Here is a 23198-nt window from a genome sequence, read left to right on the forward strand (position 1 = left end):
CATGCATTCAGAAGCTTACGGAAGTAGAATCAGTGTATTCAAACTATCTCATGGCTCCTCTATCTTGCTTGACATTATTATATATGCATTTTTCCTTGTATTGACCTATGTGTCAATAATGTGTAGACTTGTCATGCTCAGCATCATACAGTATTATATTAAGTTTGGAGACATAGTGGGAAATACTTCAGAGAAGGCTGAAGGACATAGGAGCCAAAGTATAGCAGTAGATGACATAGTCCTAGAGTATTGCATTTGGAATCAGAAAAACCTAATTTCAAATCCTGTCTCAGACACTAGCCATGTACTCCTGGGCAAGTCATTTGCCCTATATCTCTGTTTCCTTATCTGTAACCACTCTGTGGCTCAGTTTCCTTAATTGTAAAATTGGGATGATATTAACATCTACCTCCTAAGCTTATCTGTGTCTCAGTTTTCTCAATGGTAAGATCAGAATGATAATAGCACCTGCCTCCCAAGGTTGTTGCAAGGATTAAATTTGAAGAAACTTATGAACTGCTTTGCAAACTTAAAGTGGTATAAAAATGCTAGCTCTCATCATAGACAGTGCAGCATATAGAATGTTGTACCTGGAGTCAAGAAGACCTGAGTTTTTAATACTGCCTCAAACATTTACTGGCTATGTGACTCTGAGAAAGTCATTTAATCTCTGTCTGCCTCAGTTTACTCATCTGTTATAACAAAACCTACCTTCAAGGTTTTATGAAAATCAAATGAGATAATAACTGTCAAGTGTTTAGCACAGTGCCTGGACCAAAGCAAAGTATTATATAAATGTGAGCTATTTATTATGTTTATTGGTTCTGGTCTGGCTATGGGAGCTAAGTGTGAGCTGGGTCCAGTGATGAAATTGGTTCTCTTTTCACAATGGAGAGATCCTCATATTCATAGGATCATAGATTTAGAGTCGAAAGGAATCTGGGAGATCAACAAGTCCAACTCCATCTTTTTACAGATGAGAAAACTCCCCAAGATCACACAGCTAGTAAGTATCAAAGACAGGATTTGAACTTGGGTCTCCCAGATTCTACATCTCACATCCTGTCCACTGAACCACTTGGTTACCTCTACCACTGTCTAGTTCATCTCTACCACTAACTAGCTTAGGCAAGTCATTTGCCTTTATTCCTCTTTTTCCCTTTCTATAAAATCAGAATAGTCTAACAGAAAAACAGTTTTCAGATGAAGAAATTAAAGCTATCTATATTCATATAAAAATGCTCTGAATCACCTTTGATTAGAGAAATGTAAATTGAAACAGTTCCCAGGTACCACCTCATACCTATCAGATTGGCTAATATGACAGAAAATGAAAATGATAAACATTGGAGAGGATGTAGGAAAACTTGTACACCAATGCACTGTTGGTAGAGTTATGAATGATCCAACTGTTCTGGAGAGCAATTTAGAAGCATGCCCAAAGAGCTATTAAACTGTGCATACCTCTTGACCTGACAATACCACTAGTAAGTCTGTATCCCAAAGAGAACATAAAAATGGGGAAAGGCCTCACATGTACAAAAATATGTATAGCATCTCCTTCTGTGATGGCTAAGACTTGGAAATTGAGGGGATGCTCATCATTTGGGAAATGGCTGAAAAAGTTGTGGTATATGATGATTGTGATGGAATATTATTGTTCTATAAGAAATGATAAGCAGGATGATTTCAGAAAAACCTGGAAAGACTTACATGAACTGATGCTGAATGAGATGAGCAGAACCAGATGAGCAGAATATTGTAAATAGTAACAGCAACATTGTAGATGATCAACTATAATAAACTTGGTTTTCAGCAATACAATGATAAAGACTCGTGATGGAAAATGCTCTCCACATCCAGAGAAAGAACTGTAGAGTCTGAATGGAGATTGAAACATACTATGAAAAGAGTATGTTCACTTGCTTATTTTTAGTTTTTTTTGCTTTCTTGTTTTGATTCTTTTTTTCACAACATGACTAATGTGGAAAGATTTTACATGATTGTACATGTATAATATATCAGATTACTTGCTGTCTTGAAATGGGAAGAGGGAAAGGAGAGAGGAAGAAAAAATTTGGAACTCAAAATCTTACAAAAATGAATATTGAAAACTATGTAATTGGAAATATGTAATTGGAAAAAATAAAATATCATTAAGTGCAAAAACTCACTGTAATAATTGTTAAAAAATAAATAAAAATTTTAAGATGAAAGAATTAAAACTAAATGCTCCCTAATTCTCTTCTAGCTCTTAGCCTAGAATCTATGAATTGTCAGATAAAAGATTATGAACCATTTTGTCTCTCTGTTATACATTGTCAGTCTGCTCCCCAGAATGACTGAACTAATTTATGATAATATCAACAAAGAAGCATCCATGTTTTCTCACAGTCCAGCATTACTTCCTAAACTCACAGCCTTCTAGAGATGGAAGGGACTTTGGGATTCAATGCAATACAAATCTCTCATTCGCAGAGAAGGAAAGTGAGGATACAGTGAGAAGAGGTGACTTGTCCAATAATTAGTAGCCAATATTTGAATCCAGGCTTCCAGTTTCCCAATTTAGGATGTTTTCCGTTATAACACACTGCTACTTGCTTTGTGCCATTTCCTAAAATTGGTTAACATGTATTTAACTGAGATCAGAATTCACTGGGATAATTTCTCTTTTTAAAAAAATTAGAAGTTCCTTGAGAGTACAGACTATGTTTTATTCATCTTTGTAAGTCCAATACTTGGTACATAGTAGAATGTAATAAATGCTTATTGTCCATTGAGTTCATCTACTGCAGTCAGCCTCCATTTTAATTAGAGATTGATGTAAAAGAGGCCAAGGGTCAAAGACTTGAGTTCTTTCTGAACTCTTTGTGCTGACAGTGTGTTCCATGGCCACAGACTGTTCCCTTGGCCTCAAAGACAGAAAGATTATGTTCAGAAAAACTCCAACTATGCATGAGTCTGAACCAAGTAGCTAGCAATGAAAGAGTATGGTATGGTAGAAAAAGCATTGTACTTGGAGTCAGGAAAAGCTGTATTCATATCCTCTTTCTGAAGCTAGATTATGATTCTAAGCAAGTTATTTAATTTCTGTCCTAGATGACCTTTAAGACCCTATTTAATTCTGATTCTATGATCTTGAAGGAAGCTCCAGTGACTGGGCAGAAAATGTTTGGACAAGCTTTGGTGTAGAAAAGTGTAAAGAAATTAATTTAGGGAAAATACAGATAAATTAAGTTAAAGGATGATGGACTCTGAGCTTGCTGTTATTATCCAAAAAAGAACTTTGGGAATCATTATTGACTAGTAGAACAGTATTCAAGACTGTGCTAGGAGAAAAGATGTCCTGGGGTCAGTCATAATGAATCTGGTACCCAGGGTAAGTGCAGAACATAGAATGGGGGAGGAAGGTTGAGGAGAAATAAACCAGAGAAAGAGCAAACTGCATAGGGAAGGAAGGGATGGGCTGGGGGCAAGATCACCTAGAGTGTAGAAAGACCTCAAGACCCCACCCTTGACACACTAGGGCTGGGCACACCTGGCCCAAGATTTATTCATGCCTGTCTAGCAATCAACCTTAACCTTCATTTTGCCACAGATGGCTTTGTCATACAACCCCTTTGGGGTCCAGTACAATTGAGCCAGTGGATGGTGGGTCTATTCCCCATAGAGACCAACTTATGTTCCTACATTATGGACTATACCTACCGACAGCCCTATCCCTGGTAGGAAGTAATGGGGGATGTGACAGACTGATGGTTTACATTTGGTGGGAAATAGGAATGGTAGGAAATAGGTAAGAAGCATTTATCTCCCTCAGCTCTAAGGTTCCACAAGAATACTGAATGGGGTAGTTAAGTAGCAATGGTGGAGCAAAAGAACCAAGAAACTTAAGGCTAGCAAAGAAACTGTACCCTTCTAATTATCGGTGCCCTGGGGCAAAGTCCAGATTGCCTCCATCAAGGCTACCTATGTGGCTATGCACAAATCATTTACCTCTCAGAGCTTCAGGTTTTTTTATCTGATAAATGGAGATAAAAAAGAACTTGCACTGCTTGCGTCAAAGAATTGTTTCTTTTTAATCCTTTAAGAACTTTTGAATCCTGAAGTAAATCAAAGCTGAGTTGAGGAACAAAGAGCTTTAATTGAGATAACAGGTAGCAAACCTGCCACTGTGGGGGATGTTTCATGAGTACAGAGTACAACGAATTTTCCACACTAGAAGTCCATAGGAAAGTCTTTCATATTCTAGGAGGGAAGGGGGAAGAGACAGCACAAGGTAAGTAAAGTGAGTAGCACGGTCTGGTCAGAAGATCCCAGCCACCCCAGACAATCTGAGCAAAAGGAATCACTTCATTCTAGCTGTTTTGCCCTTCATGCCATGAATTCCGATGGAAGAGAGCAAGGACATCATAGGTCTAGATCCAGCTTGAGCTGGGTTCCTCAGGCAAAGCAAGATCTTAGGATAGGACTTGAAGATAGGACTCAGCTCAGCCTAAATGATACTATCTTTTGGAGAAAGCCACTGACATTCTGACATTGCTAGTCATTTAGGGAATGGTATGTAACATTATATTTAATATTAACAATGTCTGTTCTTGTATGAACAATTTTCTGTCTGTTCTGTATGAACAACATTCCCATAGTTCCCATTTAGTTACTACTAAATACTATTTTATTAAATAGCGCAAATGTCAGAGACAGGAAAAGAATTCAAACAGGAAAAGAATTCAAATCTTCTAGGATAAAATCTAGAAGATTTGAATTCTATTCCTGTCTCTGACATTTGTTAGTTATAGACCTGGACAAATCATTTAACTTGTCAATACTCCAGATAATTATCTAAGAGAATTCTCTCAGGAGACTTCAGTAGAAGGAGTTTTACCATTCTATACTGGAGTTCAACTACTCCTAGGAGGAATAGGCGAAATTACAAATGTGGACCAAAAACAACAAGCACCACAACAATTATCAGGTCTCTCAGTTCACCTCCTGTCCCTTCTTTATTTCTACCATGTCCCAGCTGCTTTCTCACTCTGGAATATGCCTCTTGCCTTTTAGTTCTCTTCTCTGATTGGCAAATTCTTTTTTCAACCTAATTCAATAAACAGTTATTAAATGACTACTCTGTGCCAGACACTGTACTAAGTGCTGGGAGTACAAATAATAAAATGACAATTCCTCTCTTCAAGGAGCTTACAATCTAATGAGGAAAAACATCACACAATATGAAGCTGAACTGTATCCCAAAGAGGTCAGAGGAAAAGAAAAAGGACCTGCATGTACAAAAATATTTGTAGGAGCTCCAAAGAATTGGAAATTGAGAGAATACCCATCAATTGGGGAATGGCTGAAAAAGTTGTGGTATAGGATTAGGCTGGAATATTACTGTGTATAGGAAATGACAAGCAGGATAGTTTCAGAAAAACCTGGGAAGTCTTATATGAACTGATCTAAAGTGAAGTGAGCAGAACCAGGAGAACACTGTGCCTAGTAACAGCAATGTTGTATTATGATCAGCTGTGAATGGTTTAGCTATTCTGATAAATACAATGATCCAAGATAATTCCAAAGGACTCATTAAAAAAAAAAGCTATCTATATTCACAGAGAGTATAATGGACTAAGTATAAATTGAAGCATACTTTCCCACCCCCACTTACTTTAAAATCTTCTTGCTTTTTTTTTTTTTTTGCATGTGCAACATGACCAATATGGACATGTTTTGTATTAACTTCATTGATATAATATTTCTTGCTTTCTCAGTGGATGGAGGGGAAGCTGCAAGGATGGAGAGAACTGAGAGCTCACATTTTTAAAAAATGAATATTAAAATAAAATGTAATTTTTTTTTATTTGTTGAGGCAATTGGGATTAAGTGACTTGCCAGGGTCACACAGCCAGGAAATGTTAAGTGTCTGAGGTCAAATTTGAACTTGGGTCCTCCTGACTTCAGGGCTGGTGCTCTATCCATCACACCAACTAGCTGCCCCATAAAATGTAATTTTAAAAAATTAAAGCAAGGAACAGAAAAAAAAAAAAAAGTAAGCTCCTTGAGGATAGGGACTATCACTCTTTTTTCCTTTGTAGTTTCAATACCTACTACAGTACCTAGAATATAGAAGGTATTTTTAAAGTGTTTCTTTAATTAAAAAAAAAAAATAGGAAGCTGAAAGAGAAAGGTAAGGAAATGAAAGTGGGTGGGGAGACATCTTAATTTAAAAGAAGTACCTGGATCAGCTCTGATAACTCCATCCCTCTACTAGCTTCACTCCTTACTTTCTGGACTTCACCATGTCTAACTTGAATATCTTTCCTCCATACACCTCCAAGAATTCCTTGCACAAGTCCCCCAATTGCCTTCCCCCCACCACATATGATTTATCATTTGTCATTCTTACTACTTGTGTGAATTTAGGCAGCAAGTTCCAACCTCCCTGGGTCTCAGTTTCCTCATCTTTAAAATGAGAGGGCGGGAGGGTATATGTGAATATGATGACTTCTCACGTTCTGTCCAGCTCTAGATCTATGATCCTATGACACATAAGACAGACTGACTAAAATCAATAAAAGGAGTTTATATTGAAACCATGAAAAGCATGTTAGAAACATCTGATTATGTTAGAACTAAGGAGAGCCTAAGGGGAGTCGATTAAGGAAACCCCAATTTTACCTAATAAGGACATTTCCCCCAAAGTGGTCAAGAATTAAAATATAAACAACTTCAAGCAATATTGAAATAAATTAATGGATGATGGAATAGTGCCGAGAGAAACAGTATGTTCTAAGGTAGTCATCAGAGAGAATAACTGAGATCTTAACATCTAGAGCCAATATCCTAGTCTTGACAAATCATGGATCTGACCTAGGCTATCAATTCCAAAGTTTGTAAGAACTTTAGATGGCTGTTTTCCACACATGGATCACATGGATGGTTCAGTACAATCCTACTCCAGCTATTAGCAACTGAGGGTAAGAAACAATGAACTCCCAAATCTATTCAAAATGTTCCTGGGTACATTTCTTGCTGTTTTGGGGAGGGGAGAAATGAGGAGGGAAGAGAGAAAAAAAATTGGAATTGAATCTTTTATAAAAGTGAATGTTGAAAACTATCTTTACATATAATTGAAAAAATAAAATACTTTAAAATGGGGAAATTTTTAATTAAAAAAATGTTCCTATATATAAGAGAAATAAATTGTCAAACATCTGCTCTGGGTGCCATTCCAAAGTATCAATCTTTTCTCCCCATTCAGTTCCTTCATTCTCAGTTCTGGACAGTTGTCTGAACACAATCTAGATCTCTAAATTCCCTGATCTGTGACTCTGAAGGGAGCTGTTGTCCCTCCAGAATCCTTCTCCTTCCAAGACTGATTGACAATTTCACCTTATTTCGGGGTTTAACCTAATGGCTTCCTCATCAGATTCTCATCCATAGTTCCTCCTCCTCTTCTTCCTAACTCTCCCCTCCTCCTTATGCCACACCTTACATAACTCAGGCTCTATCTATAGTTTTTTTTTTAATTTTTTAATTTAATTTTTAATTAATGAAATAAAAATAATTTCCATAACATAGTAGAATAATAAAAGGATGATTGTATATGTAACTGCAAAACTATTGTGTGTATACAATTTTCTGTTCCTTTTAATTACAATAAATTTATCATGTAAATTTCTTTTTTTCCCTTTTTTTTCTTTCCTTTCCCCTCCAAGCAATATCACTATGAGATCTATTTCCAGGCTTGGAAGCTCTAATATCACCTGAAGCTCTAATAAAAAAAATCAAATAGTTCTGTGCTAGATTGTAGGTAGGTGAGATCCTAGTTCAGCTCTTACCTCTGAGACTTACTGTGTGGTGTTGAACAGGTCATTCTATTTCAGATCCTCAATTCCTTATTTATAAAATGGATAAAAAAGAGCCTTCTTACCCATGTAGACTATTTTACCCAGATATTGTGAGGTTTAAATGAGATAATATTTGCAAAGTGCTTTGCAAACCTAAAAGTGCTATGTAAATAATAAAATGTCACCATCATCTCATCATCATCTTTATCAACACAACCACCATAATTATCACCATTATGAAGTTTTAAGTCTTGTCTCTGCTACATACCACTTATGTGAGCCAATTCTTTAACACCAAAAATTGCATAGCAAGTGCTGATTTAATCAGCAACTAAGGTGGGCGAGTGAATAGAGCTTTTGGCCTGAAGTCAGGAAAACCTGAATTCAAATTTGACCTTAGACTCTTACTATCTGTGTGACCCTGAGAAAGCCATTTCACCTTGTTTGCCTCAGTTTCTGTATCTCTAAAAATGAACTGGAGAAGGAAATGGCAAATCATTCTGGTGTCTTTGCCAAGAAAATCCCAGATGGGATCATGAAGAGGCATCAAAACTGAAATAACTGAATAACAACAGCTGGTTCGATCTGGTTTGATAGAGGGAGTTTCTTCATCAGAAGTTCACAATACCAATGAAATCACAGGTTGTTTCCAACAAAAAGTTTTTACTATGTGCCCAAAAGAGTCATCCTATATAGCAAATAAATGTTCCCCACCATTAAAATAACATATTCAAGACTATCCCTGCCTCTCTTTAAAATATTCTCCTTCCACTGAATTACTCATCTGTGCTTTCTTATCTGTAAAAACAGGGGACTGGAATAGTGGATCTTTCAGGTCCCTTCCACCTCTGACATTCTGTGATTCCATGGCTTTTTTTTCTCTATGGATACTCTTTATTTCCATATAAATCTATTTCCTTGATAAAATGGGATTTTACAGAAGGGGGTAAAGAAGATATATAACATTTGCCCAAATCTTCTGGGCGACCTTCCTGATTCACTGGTTTCATAAAAAGAAAGCAACCTGTCCTCCTCAACACCCCAAAGTTGGATTAGGCCTGAGACAGCATGGAAACCTTGCCCCTAAACACAGAGAGGCTGTCTATTTTCTTTCCTTCTAGAGGAAAAAGAAGGATTTGCCTCTACCACCACTCCCCACACCCCAAATTCTGTCTTTAAAAGCTCCCAAATCAAGAGTCTTTGAAACCTAAAGGATATATGGCTCATAGAAAAAGATTATTTGAAATAGTGCTCTCCAGTGGTTATCTAGCAGGCCCCAAACTCAAAGAAGGCATTAGGACCTGGTTAGGGAAGTTGTAAGGGGCAAAGAACAGTGGAGAACTGGTCTTCCTTCCCTGAACAACCTTTTGATGATTGATGGCCAACATAGACCTCTTCTCTGTGCTGTCAGAGGGGAGTACAATGTGGATAAAAAGTATTCAGAAGTACTCTAATAAGATATTATCCAAACTTTTTCTCCATAATACTAGGTCTACAACCTTATGATATCAGAGCATTGAAGGACCACTGCTGTTACCCACCACCACCACCACCACCAAAAAAAAAAAAAAAAAAGAACAAAGATGAAAAATTTTTTTCATGGTACCCACCGAACATGACCCATTTCTTTCCCAGATAAATGCTGAGAATGTGCCTATAGGGGCTGCCCTTCTCCATTTCAACTCCCCCCCAATTTCTTTAGCCCTAAATCCCTTCTATCTGTTTCCCTGCCTGGATATTTTCTTTGCATTTGTCCAAATACTCTGGATGCAGGGAGAACACAGAGTCCTCAGGCTAAGGCAGGTGGGGCAGACACAGACTCAATGTTCATGTTGAAGGGAGGTGGGAGGGGGGAGGCAGGTGAGGAGGCTCTAAAGGTTGGGTACAGAGGGGGGGAGAATGACACCCCAGAATGGGATGAAGGAGCTATGAAACAGAATCTGAGTGGGAGGATTCAGCCTTTCTGCCTTTAAATTATCCATCAGTTCAGCCCCCAGTGGTACTGAGCAATGCATAATGGAGGAGAAAGGTGGGGGAGATGAGGGGGGACTAGGGTATAAGGAGGTGCTGAAGGGGAGCAGTTCCAGAGACCTAGGACTCAGCCACCTACATCAACCAGGATCCTGTGACCAGATTGTCCAGCAGAGATGGCTCCAGGTACTCTACCCTGATATCTCAAAGACCATCATCCATTCCCCTGTCCCCTTTCTTCCCTCTTGGACCAATAGTTTTTATATTCTTGTCAGAAATCTTTCCTTCTTTTTTTTAGCTTCTATTCCACCTGCTTCAGTTTCATCCCTTTCACTCTCATTCTAACCTTTTTGGGGAAAGAAAACAACAGGTCCCCATCCTCTTTCTGTGCCCAAAGACAACAGAGAATCTTATCTAGTTCCCAAATGGGTGGTGAAAAAGACGGGAAACCTAATGAAGGGACTAGCTAGGACTGAAACAGAGGGAAGATCCATGGGGATGACCTTCAGGGGGATTCCCAGGAAGCAGAATCAAAAAGGACAAATAGAGTCTTGGTTTCTAAAAACAGGTAAAAATTTCTTTTAAGTCTTTTCTTGGTTCAGAAGTTTAACATTTGAAACATTTCCTGATCCTAGTAGAGGATCCAAGTATGTGGGATGAGATGCTAAGTGCTAGTTTAGACCATCAATTGGCAAAAATGGAGGTTAGGAAGGGGAAATCATGGGGAAATGAAAATTAAGGATCCAGATTTGAGGGCTGGATTCCAAGTTAATCATCCAGCTACCATTAGCAGAAAAGAAGAGGTTCTTAAGGGAGCAGGATAGGCACTAGTGAAGCTAGTTATAGAATAGAGAAATTCTTCCTTTCTTTTTCCAGGTACCCGAGTCTCCCTGTTGCTCCTCATCACTTTCACCTTGCTGGGGCCACAGAGAGCTGGTGCCTTCCCAGCCATGCCTCTGTCCAGCCTCTTTGCCAACGCCGTACTTCGTGCTCAGCATTTGCACCAGCTAGTTGCTGACACATACAAGGAGTTTGTGAGTCCATGAGGGATGGGGATTTGGGTAAAGGGGAATTGGAGCAGAGCAAAGACAAGGTATTAGAGGATTTTTAAGGAGGTCTGTAAAAAACTTTAATTCAATATGAAAGGGAATAAGAAACTACCATAGTCCTATGAGCAGTGTTCCTTGAAGAAGATGATTCTTAGTATAATAGGTTGATTGAAGAAAGAACACTAAAGTGAGAAAGAGTAAGTAGGAATATATGACAATAGCCCAGGTGTGCAGGAGTAAGGACCTGGGCTAAGATGGTGGTAGCAAGAATGTAGAGAAAAGGTAAATTCAAGAAATGTCATTCAGGAAGAACTAGAAAGACTTGGTGGTGGCTGACTGGATGGGTGGGGAAGTCAAAGAAAAATATCAAAGATGGCTCCAAAATGGTGAGTATTGGAGAGATGAGATGGGGAGTTATTTAAATTCAACTTGGACATTCACATAAATATATATATATATATATATATATATATATATAAGCAATTGGGCATAAGTACTGAGTGGGATTCAAAATGGTGACATGATCAGAGTTTGGGGAGGTGGAGAGAAGACAGGAGTGGGAATTGGAGAGTGCTTCTTAGAAGAGGCATATCGGATCTGACCTCAGTCCTGACTTTGGCCACTCATTACCTTTGTTCGGCTATTTACACAGGAACGGACCTACATTCCAGAGGCACAGAGACATTCCATCCAGAGTACCCAGACAGCTTTCTGTTTCTCTGAGACCATCCCAGCTCCCACTGGCAAGGATGAGGCCCAGCAAAGATCTGTGAGTGACTCCCCCTTCCCACCCACCCCCAGCCTCTTGTCACACTCCAAGTGAGACAAAGAACCTGAATTGTCTGTCCTCCCTAAGCGCAATCCTGCCAATGCTCCAAGAAGTCTGAGCAGCCTCCATTTTCCTCTCTTCCCTTTATCCACAAAATTAGAATTGTTTCTCTAGCTCTCTCATTGCAAATCAAGAAGACTCAGGTTCCAGGGTATTAGAACAACTACCCAGGGAAAGAGCAAGTGCCCAGGACAGATTAATTTAGTGCTTTGTGCATAATAGAATCTTAATTTCTTAAATTTATTTTTATTCTGAACTTACACCAATTAAAATAAGCAAAACAAAAAAGGGGAAAAAACTGAAATTTTTAGTCTCTTTATTAGCCCTAATAAACATGTTTTGAATTGAATTAACTCTTTCCTGGTTCTAGAGTTCCCTTTAAATGCTCCTGCTCACAATTTCCTCTCTTTCTTTCCTTGTTCTCCATCCCCAGGATGTGGAATTGCTCCGTTTTTCCCTTCTCCTTATCCAATCTTGGCTCAGCCCTGTGCAGTTTCTCAGCAGGGTCTTTACCAACAGCCTAGTCTTCGGCACTTCAGACCGGGTCTATGAGAAGCTGAGGGATCTGGAAGAAGGGATCCAGGCTCTCATGCAGGTGAGATTGGAGGGAAGCTCTGATTTAAACCAAAAGGCAAGCTACTTTGCTAAAGTCACTCCCAGTAGTCCCTGCCTTAGGTCTAGGATCCTTTCTAGCTTGATCATGCATGGCAGGGAAGAAAAAGGAAGACGGAGAAAGTAAGGGAGGAAGAAGGGAAGAAGGAAGACTACCAACTCTCTTTTCTTTCAGAAAAGTCTAAATCTAAGGCCTTTTTTGATTAATAAATAAACCATTCTCTTTTTTTTCTTTCCTTCTTCATTTGAACCAACGATTCCACTTCCGTTTTATTTTCTTAATTTTTAAGCTCAGGAGGGGAGTGAAGAAGGAAGAGGTGAGATGGAAAAGCTTCCACCTTAACGTTCTTACCCTTTCTTTTTAGGAACTGGAAGATGGAAGTTCAAGGGGTGGCCTGGTCCTTAAGACAACCTATGACAAATTTGACACGAACCTACGAAGTGATGAGGCACTGCTCAAGAATTATGGGCTGCTCTCCTGCTTCAAGAAGGACCTGCACAAAGCTGAGACCTACCTCCGGGTCATGAAGTGCCGCCGTTTTGTGGAGAGCAGCTGTGCTTTCTGACGGCCGTTGGCTGCACCCTCACCCATGGCACTGCCTCTTCTTGGAAGATGACAGGGCCACCCCCAAATAACATACCTTTCCACTGAGAAAATAAAATTGCATAAACCTGACAGTGTGCATTTTGCTACATCATTGGGGTAGGATGAGGTGGGATAATGGTAGTTAAATGGGAATGATCTAAGAGCCTACATGTGTCAAAGGCAGAGTATACCAGCTTTTCCAACTTCTAAAATGGATTGAAGTCTGGGTTGCCTGTTTGGAACTCAGGAAAAAGTTCTTTATTCCTTTCCTATTTTCCCTATTTCTGCCACAGCATTCTCCTAACACCATTCCTAAACACCTATTTCCTGGATGACCTAAGTCTCATTTGCCCAATCAGTCACAGGTCTAGGGATTTCCCCCATCCCAACTCAGTCATCTTCATTCCTAAGATCCTCAGATAAGGGGCAAAAGAAAGAAAAGAACAGAACATAAAGGAGAAAAGGCCAGAAGTTGAGGAGTCCGTGAGCTATAAAAGCAGGATAGTAATCACCTACGATGTTATATGTTAGGAAAAAAAAGTTCTAAGAATAGTGATCACAGTCTTTCCTTTTGTATTGAAGGGGAAAATTAAGCAAGAACTCAACTTAGTCCAAAACAATCAGAATAGGGTCATGATTTTCTCTGTGCAAAGACTTCCCAATGTTGAAACTCACTCCACCAATGTGTATCAGCAGCTCTTCTGTAATCTATGGGTTTAGAGAATTACCTTGGTCACTGAGAAGTTTTGTAGATTTAGAACTAGAAGGGACCTCAAAGACCATTTAGTCCAAATCCCTTTCCCTCATTTTACAGATGGGAAACTGAGGACCAAAGAAGTTACATGATTTATCTAAAATCATACAGACAGGAAAGATGGGACATTAGCCCAGGTCTCCTAATTGCAAATCCAAAGCCATATTACATTATCTCAATAGGTTATGCGATTTGCCAGAATCAGTATTTGTCAGAGACAGGACCTGAATCCAGATTTTCCTCCTTCCAAAGCCAAATCTCGATCCCTTTATCGTATGCTGACAGATTAGGATATGAACGAGTAGGCTTAGGCAGTCCACAACCATAGCCTGTATTTAGGGCCACAGACAAGGCAGTCACAGGGGATGAAGTTTGCTCTAAGACCAAAAAGGTAGGCTCAGCTTTGATTATTTTTAATAATATTTTATTTTTCAAAAATATTAGCAAAGATAGTTTTTAACATTCACCTTTACAAAATTTTGTCTTCCAAATTTTCCTCCCTTCCTCTTCCCCAAGACAGCAATCTACTATAGCAAATGGTTAACCATTTGCAATTCCTCTAAATATATTTCCATATTCATCATGCTATGCAAGATAAATCAGATCAAAAGGGAAAAAACCACAAGAAAAGGAAAAAAACAAGCAAACAGCAACAACATAGTGAAAATACTATGCTTTGATCCACATTTGGTCTTCATAGTTGTCTCATTAGATGCCAATGGCACTTTCCTTCCCAATTCTATTGGAATTACCTTTAATCATTGTGCTGTACTGTACATTGTACTGTAACATTGTACATTGAAAAAAACCAAGTGCATCACAGTTGAGCATCACGTAATTTTGTTGTTACTTTGTATAATGTTCTCTTAGTTCTTCAGCTTTGGTTTTTTAATATACTGTGGAGAGTTGTTAATTTTCTTTCTTGCTTCCTGATAGAGTTGTCCCAGTTTAAAAATTAGGAAAAACTAGGAGAAGAAGAATCCTATCTTTTATTCATTTATCTCAAAGATGCTTTTCCTATTGAAAGACATGGGCTTACTTTGTTTTATCTAGAACTATTCCTTTTGAAACAGAATTGATTAATGAGATTCTTCAACTCACTAAAACGTTGGTTTTTTTCCACCAGATTCTAGCCTTTGTTTTGGATATCTACTTCCTTGGTAATTGTTCTTTTGATCCCATGCTAGATTTTTAAAGAAAAATAAATATAAAAAGAAAAATGCTTTCCCTTCATTTTCATTTAATTTAAAAGGACAATGATCAACTCTAAATAGTCCCTCGTGTTTCTGTAAGTCTATAAGTTAATAATTACACATAAACTAGAAAATTTGACTTTTTAAAGGAACCCTGACATGGTATCAGAGAAGAGATGAGAAAATGGATACTTTTCTCCCATCCTTAAAAAGGTGGGAAACTATAGGTTTGGAATATTGTATATGCTATCAAGTTTGGTTAATGGGTTTCCTTTGTTTTGCTGTTTTTTTTCTTTCTTATTTTTTTAGTGTTATAAGAGATGGCTTGCTGGGCAGGAGAGGAAAGAAGGATATTCAGAAATAAAGGTAATATAAATGTTGTGGAAAGTTATATGAGCACTTTCCAAGGAATTGGACATTCAAAGTCCCACATCACACAGTCCAGTCCCACATCATTGATAGAATATTCCAGTCGTGGTCTGACCAAGAAAGAGTGCAAAGAGACTGACGGCTCCCTCATTCCAGACACTATGCCTCTATTAATTCAGCTTTGTATGGAATAAACTTTTTTTGCTATTTTGTTCACCTCTGCCATTGATTCCATTTTCTCCCATTTCCTTACGAATATTCCCCTCTGCATTCAACTCCTCTCTTTTTAATCTTTAATCTTTCCTTAACTAAAGACTCACTCTCTGATGCCTACATACAAGACTAAATCTCCCTCATCCTTTTAAAAAACCTAGCTCTTTTTTAAAAAACCTAGTTGACCTCTCAACTTCTCATCTCTTCTTCTTTTCAAAGCAGAACTCCTAAAAAGATGTTTTCTATCCTCCTACATTGTACTCTGGCTCACCTCTCCATAATTTCTCAGTCCTTCACAACTTGGCTTCTAGCCTCATTACAAATGAAACTGCTCTCTTCAAAGTTTTAACTTATTTCTCAATTCCCAAATCCTATAGTATTTCCTGAATCCTCATCCTTCTTGACCTCTTTATAGCATAAGACATTGCCGACCACCTCTATTTCTAGATCCTCTCTCCTCTCTGGATTTTCATGACACTGATCATTTAGCTTTCCTTTTCCCAGATTGAGGGGAGGCAATCAGAATTAAATGACTTGCCCAGGGTAATAAGTGTCTAAGGACAGATTTAAATTCAGGTGTTCCTGATTCCAGGGCTGGTACTCTATCCACTGTACTATCTATCTGCCCCGACTCCTACCTTCTTTATAATTCCTTCTCAGATTCCTATGCTCGATCATCATACAAGTCCAGCCTTGTATAGTGAATATACTCTAAAGATTTGTCATGAGCCTTCTTTCCTCTCTTAACCTTTTATTTCTGTGATCTCATCAGTTCTTATGGGTACTGTTAACATTTTTGTGCAGATGAATTCAAGATTCATACATCCACTTCTGGTTTCTGTCCTTAGTTCTCAAATTGCTAACCATCTGTAAGACCTTTCCAAATGGATATCCTATAGGCATCTCTGACTCAGTATTGCCAAAATGAAACTCATCACCTTTCCCCACCAAACTCATCCTCTTCCGAACTTCAGTCAATGAGACTATCGTTCTTCTATTTTTATCGATGGGACTACCATTATTCTAGTCACTTAGGTTCACAATTTCATAGTTACCCTCAAGTCTTCACTCTCCCTCACCTCCTGTAACCAGTCAGTTGCCTAATCTTGACAGTTCTACAACCACAACTTCTCTTCAATCCATCCATTTCATCATTTATATGGCCACCACCCTAGTTCAGAACTCATCATTTCTCATCTGGACTAGATGGCAGTCTGCCTCAAGTTTTTTATTAATTCAATCTATCCTCTGCATAATTGCCAGCAAATTTGGTTTCACGTTCTTTTGCCAAGCTTATACAAATGTAACATTTCCCCACACTTTGCTTTCACCCAATAATGACTCCAAATTCCCAACCTAGCTCAGCTAGGCAAGATTTCTTTCTCCCAAAGTGGATTCCCTTTCCTGTTTCCCCAATCTTCCTGTATGTAAGCATTAACTAAAATACAACATACAACTTAGAATTTCTATAGACCAGGGCAGCCAGGTGACACAGTGAGTAGAACACCAACCCTAAAGTCAGGAGGACCTGAGTTCAAATCTGGTCTCAGACACTTAACACTTCCTAGTTGTGTGACGCTGGGAAAGTCACTTAATTCTAATTGCCTCAGCAAAAAGCAAAAAAAAATTCTATAGACCAATGGGGTTTAATCATGCATTAAAAGTATAGATCGAGTCCTCTCACCTTTTGATAATGGACAGCAGTGTGGTCAGAATAATCTGGAATGTCTTCTATTTGGTATCCTAAGATGTCATTCTTTGTCAGATTTCTTGAAGATTGGAAATGATGGCATGATCCCATGGGACTATCTGGAAAGGTGGTTTGAACTTGAGAATAGAAAAAGTGAACACAATTCATGAGATCTAGCAATACTGGACAATACTATTAGAAGCAACAAGTCATTTGGGGATGCTTGGAATTATTGGAGTAGACAGAAGGAGTGTTCATAGGCATATATATGGGCTCTCTCTTGATTGTTCTTCCAGTCCTTGAGGACAAAAGGAAGGACTTCAGTCTGAGTGTCTACCATTTCCTTCTTCAGCTCATTTTACAGATAAGGAAACTGAGGCAGGGTTAAGTGACTTGCCCAGAGTCACACAGCTAGGAAGGGTTTATGTCCCGATTCCCAGTCCAGTGCTGTATCCATTGATTAGCAGCTTCATATACCTTAGCAAGATTGTTTGTAAGCACTCCAATTTGTGGTTCTAATGCTCTTATAAATAGACTCAAGGAATTTTGAGCACAGAGACTGCTACTAAACAAGCAAAGTCTTACAATTTCCCTTTCAATTTTCTGTTCATAATAGTAGACATAGATATACATATCTGGAATAAATTCCTTTTAAAAATCTTGAAACTGTTATAAATAAATTGGAAGAGCATAGGATAGTTTACCTCTCAGACCTGTGGAAGAGGAAGAAATTTATGACCAAAGAAGAAATAGAGATCACTATTGACTACAAAATAGAAAATTTTGATTATATCAAATTGAAAAGTTTTTGTACAAACAAAACTAATGCAGGCAAGATTAGAAGGGAAACAATAAACTCGGAAAACATTTTTACAGTCAAAGGTTCTGATAAAGGACTCATTTCCAAAATATATAGGGAATTGACTCTAATTTATAAGAAATGAAGCCATTCTCCAATTGATAAATGGTCAAAGGATATGAACAGACAATATTCAGATGATGAAATTGAAACTATTACCACTCATATGAAAGAGTGTTCCAAATCACTATTGATCAGAGAAATGCAAATTAAGACAACTCTGAGATACCACCACACACCTGTCAGATTGGCCAGAATGACAGGGAAACATAACGCAGAATGTTGGAGGGGATGTGGGAAAACAGGAACACTGATACATTGTTGGTGGAATTGTGAACACGTCCAGCCATTCTGGAGAGCAATTTGGAACTATGCTCAAAAAGTTATCAAACTGTGCATATCCTTTGATCCAGCAGTGTTTCTACTGGGCTTATACCCCAAAGAGATACTAAAGAAGGGAAAGGGACCTGTATGTGCCAAAATGTTTGTGGCAGCCCTGTTTGTAGTGGCTAGAAGCTGGAAAATGAATGGATGCCCATCAATTGGAGAATGGTTGAGTAAATTATGGTATATGAATGTTATAGAATATTATTGTTCTGTAAGAAACGACCAGCAGGATGAATACAGAGAGGATTGGAGAGACTTACATGAACTGATGCTAAGTGAAATGAGCAGAACCAGGAGATCATTATATACCTCAACAATGATACTGTATGGGGATGTATTCTGATGGAAGTGGATTTCTTCGACAAAGAGAAGATCTAACTTAGTTTCAGTTGATCAAGGATGGACAGAAACAGCTACACCCAAAGAAAGAACACTAGGAAATGAATGTAAACTGCTTGCATTTTTGTTCTTCTTCCCGGGTTATTTATACCTTCTAAATCCAATTCTCCCTGAGCAACAAGAGAACTGTTTGGTTCTGCGCACATATATTGTATCCAAGATTTACTGTAACCTATTTAACATGTATAGGACTACTTGCCATCTGGGGGAGGGGGTGGAGGGAGGGAGAGGAAAAATTGGAATAGAAGTGAGTACAAGGGATAATGTTGTAAAAAATTACCCTGGCATGGGTTCTGTCAATAAAAAGTTATTTAAAAAAAAAAGAAAAAAGAAAGCAAAGGGTAAAATTTCAGCTTAGACTTGAATGTTGTATATTTAAAATCAGGATTCTTGGTGAAACACATTTGGGAAATAATTGTTTCGGGGATCCCTTTAAATTCAGAAACTTTAGGATGCTGTGATATTTACTGGATTTATGATCAAAATATTTGTATATATTTTATAGTATTAGGAAAATATATTAAATTACTAAAGTTTAGAAAAAAATCTTGAAGCTGTATTAGTCATTCTTCAAAGGGAAGTTTTAATTCAGCGAATCATTACAAAGGACCTATTTTACAAGGACAACATTTAGAATTAGAAAAGACTATCTATATGTTTACAAAATTCTCCACAGTGGTAAAAGAGCTGCTGGTTTCACTTTTGAAGGCTTCCTCAATCTTGAACCTGAACTACTAGGCTAGTCTGAGTTAGGCATGGCCTACAACATTTGGCATGGGTAGTAGTATTAGAAAGGAATATCTTCATTGAAGAGAGAGAAGGCTATATAGAAACGGGAACCCCACAGGACCTCCTTGCTTCTGGCTCAACTCCTGGTAGCCTTAGCCTCCTATTATAAGGATTTCCCCATTAACCTAGAAAGGATTAGAGAGCAAATTGTCTACTGGAGACAGATGGAAATATGCTCTGTAACTCTTAAGAAGTGTGTCAAAAAAAAAAAAAAAGAAAGAAAGAAAGAAAGAAAAAAACTGTGTCGTACAATCAATTCTGACAAACGTGACTCTTTCCAACAATGAGATGAATGATGCCAGTTCCGATGATCTTGTGATAAAGAGAGAGAGCACCCAGAGAGAAGACTGTGGGAACTGAGTGTGGATCACAACATAACATTCACATTCTTTTTGATGTTGTTTGCATTTTTCTCACTCATTTACTTGCTTTTTTTTTATCTGATTTCTCTTATGCAGCAAGAGAATCATATAAATATGTTTATACATATTGGATTTAACATATATTTTAACATGTTTAACATAATATTGAATTGCTTGCCATCTGGGGGAGGGGGTGGCAGGAAGGAGGAGAAATCTGAAACATAAGGCTCTGCAAGGGTCAGTGTTGTCAAATTATCCATGCATATGTTTTGAAAATAAAAATCTTTATTAAAAAAAGAACTGTGTCATAAAAGATGATAAATATTGTAAGGTATCATTTGTTGAATTTGCATCATTTTTAAATTTGGGGGTGGCAACCCACCAAGTATGATAGACCTGGCTGCTGGAATTTGGAGATTGTTTAAGAATTCTTCAGAAAGAATTGCTTAAGACTTGTAAAATGACATTCAGGAGGCCAAATGGTACTGTGCAATATTGACTTAATTGGAACTTTGGTGCAAGGCAAGTGAAAAGATAATGTTTGGTCATAACAGAGATTTGTTGATGAGAGAGGCTAGGAAATGAATGCTGCTCTTTCCATAATTCTCTTTCTTTCAAGAGTTCAAGGCCCTTGTAGAGTGCATTCCGAGATGGTTAAGGACAAAGGGATAATGACAGCCCCCATGGCAATACTTGGCTGGCATGGAGGGGTAAAACATGGATCCCAGCAATAGCAATACCACTGGCAATGCTTGCACCTCATCCTAGAGAGAGCATTCAATCCTTGGCAGAGGAGGGCATCGCTTAGCTCAAAACAGAAGGTCCTTTTGGTTGGCAAAGGGGTCAACACTCATGTTAATATTCAGTCAGCATAAGAGGACATTATTATGCCTTGTCTCAGGGAGGAAGACAAATGCAAAATCTTTTTGTCATTCAAAGTCTTCCATAACCTCCCACCTCTCCTAATCCTTATCAGTTCTTATACCCCTCCATGATCCAGTGACAGGGGCCTTCTTATTATTCTTTGCACAACTAACTCTATTTCCTGACTCTGTACAGTGTCATTAATTGTCCCCCATCCCTAAGAATTTCCCCCTACTCATCTCTTACTCCAGATTTCCCTGACTTTCTTAAAGTCTCATCTTTTACAGAAAGTCTTTCCCAATCCTACTTAATGCTAGTGTCTTCCCTCTGTTGATTATTTCCAATTTATCCTGCATATAGCATTTTTTTATATATAGCTGTTTACATATTGTCTTCCTCATTCAACTGTAAGCTCCTCTAAGACAGGGATTGTCTTTTGCCTTTTATTTTACCCCTACTATCTGGCACAAAGTTAACACTTAATAAATGTTTACTGATTGACTGGTTGACTGTTTTATAATTTTTCCATTCTTGGACAGGGAAGAAATTACTAGTCCATGTACCATACTTTTCAGTTTTAATAGTAACTTCTAAAATGAGAAAAACATCACCCTCTCTTTTCAATTGGAATCTGTGATTCCAAGAATTCTGTAATATTAATGGTCTAGAATATCTGATAAGTTCTCTTCAAGTATATTTCCTTTCACTCTCCTTGACATTCTATCATGGTGATTCTAGGCCTGAAAAAAAAATGTCTTTAACTGAGATGTGTTGCAAAAAAAAAAAAAAATTGAAAATGTTATTATATATAACAGAGATCTAGCCAATGACAGCCCAGACCTGAGAAGCATTCGTAATACTTTCTGCCTGTTGCAATACCCCATATGGAAACTTCCTTAAATGTGCAATGGAGGGCCCTACTCTTCAATTCAGAGTATGCACAATTCTATGACTATTTCCTCTCTGGTGAGTGTATTGTAAAGAGGTATCATTTGAATCACTGCTGGGACAGAACTGGATGTCCAACCAACCCCCCTCCACTAACTGGACAAATTAACCTCAACTTCCCTCCCTCCTTCTTTCCTTTCTTCCCCTTCCCTTTTCACCCTCCCACCCTCTCTCTCTCACTATCTCTTGCTCACTTGCTCTCTATTTCTCTCTGTGTGTCTCTCTTTGTCTCTTTCTCTCTATATATCTCTCTGTCTTTGTCTCTCCTGTGTCTTTGTGTCTGCCTCTCAGTTTCTTCTTGGTTGTGTTCAATGAGTGGATGCTTGGGTTTTTGAATTGGGAACACACCTGCCTCAGTTTCCTCAACTGCAAAAATAATAACTTCTACATCCTAGGGTTGTTGTGAGCATCAAATGAGTTAATGTTTGTAAATTGTCTGGCACATAGCAGGCACTTAATAAATGCGTGTTCCCTTCCCCTTGCTTTTTCCCCTTTACCTGGAATTGCCATGAAACTGCTAAGTACATGGCATTCTAGGCAAACCTATGTCTGGGGTGGGGCTTGTCTCCTGTTTGTATATTCTTTCTTTTGGAACAGGGTCTTGTGAAATTTTGAAAAGTTGAAAGAGACAGTTGTCAGAGGTCCAGAAAATGGACTCTATACCACAATTTGCTGGCAGCTGAGCCAGATGAGTCACTAACTAGGAAAGTCGCACGTATTTGAGCATTCCTTCTTTGTCCTATCTCCCAAAGCAATACTGGGGGACAAGGATTACATCTATCTACCATCCACAAGTATTAGTAATCTAGGAATATAATTTTTTTTGGGGGGTGAATCAGCAATAATTACATTTTACTTAGTTTACTCTCTGGCCACTTACCAAAAACCACACACACGCAAAATCTTGGATAGTGAGCAAACACATTTACGCAAGCAAATAGTAAACAAAACTCAGGGAAGTTGTCCAAATTAGAGTACATGTTAGAAAACACCAGACTAAATGATCCCTTTGACTTAAGAGTAACATATTTCAGCCCCTTCTAGGTAAGAACAACCTCACTAGGAAGTCAAATCCACTCTTGGCAGTCTTTGGGAGTTCAGGTGCTTGAGATCCCTGGAGACATGATGGGGGAGGGAGAGTGACTGGCTCTCTCACATTTCTGCTCTCTGATCTTGTCTCTCAAATTCCCTTTTCTTTCCCCTTAGGTTCTCCACATATATCTAGTATCACTGCTAATAGTCTCTCACTCAATTGGAAATCATATTTCTCTCTCTCCCTCTCTCTCTCTCTCTCTCTCTCTCTCTCTGTATATATATATATATATATATATATATATACACTTGAAGTATCACACGGCTGTCCTTAGAACTGTCCAAAGCCTTAGCTAGCATGAAATTATATATACACAAAGGTATTAAAGGTAAAGTGTGATCAATTATTATTTAAAGATTCAATAAAATATTCCCTTTTAGTACATTA

General features: G+C 38.2%; 1 protein-coding gene across 1 annotated transcript; it reads left to right on the forward strand.

The window, feature by feature from the left end:
• Positions 1–9931: 9931 nt before the first annotated feature.
• LOC100922992 (somatotropin) lies at positions 9932–12978 on the forward strand. The gene is made up of 5 exons (XM_003768453.2): positions 9932–10001; positions 10692–10849; positions 11517–11633; positions 12127–12288; positions 12671–12978. Exons 1-5 carry the CDS (start codon positions 9992–9994, stop codon positions 12869–12871), a joined length of 648 nt encoding a protein of 215 aa, XP_003768501.1. The 5' UTR covers positions 9932–9991; the 3' UTR covers positions 12872–12978.
• The last annotated feature ends 10220 nt before the right edge of the window (positions 12979–23198 follow it).

The sequence above is a fragment of the Sarcophilus harrisii genome, chromosome 4 (genome assembly GCF_902635505.1).
Source record: "Sarcophilus harrisii chromosome 4, mSarHar1.11, whole genome shotgun sequence".
Classification (NCBI taxonomy): Eukaryota; Metazoa; Chordata; class Mammalia; order Dasyuromorphia; family Dasyuridae; genus Sarcophilus; species Sarcophilus harrisii.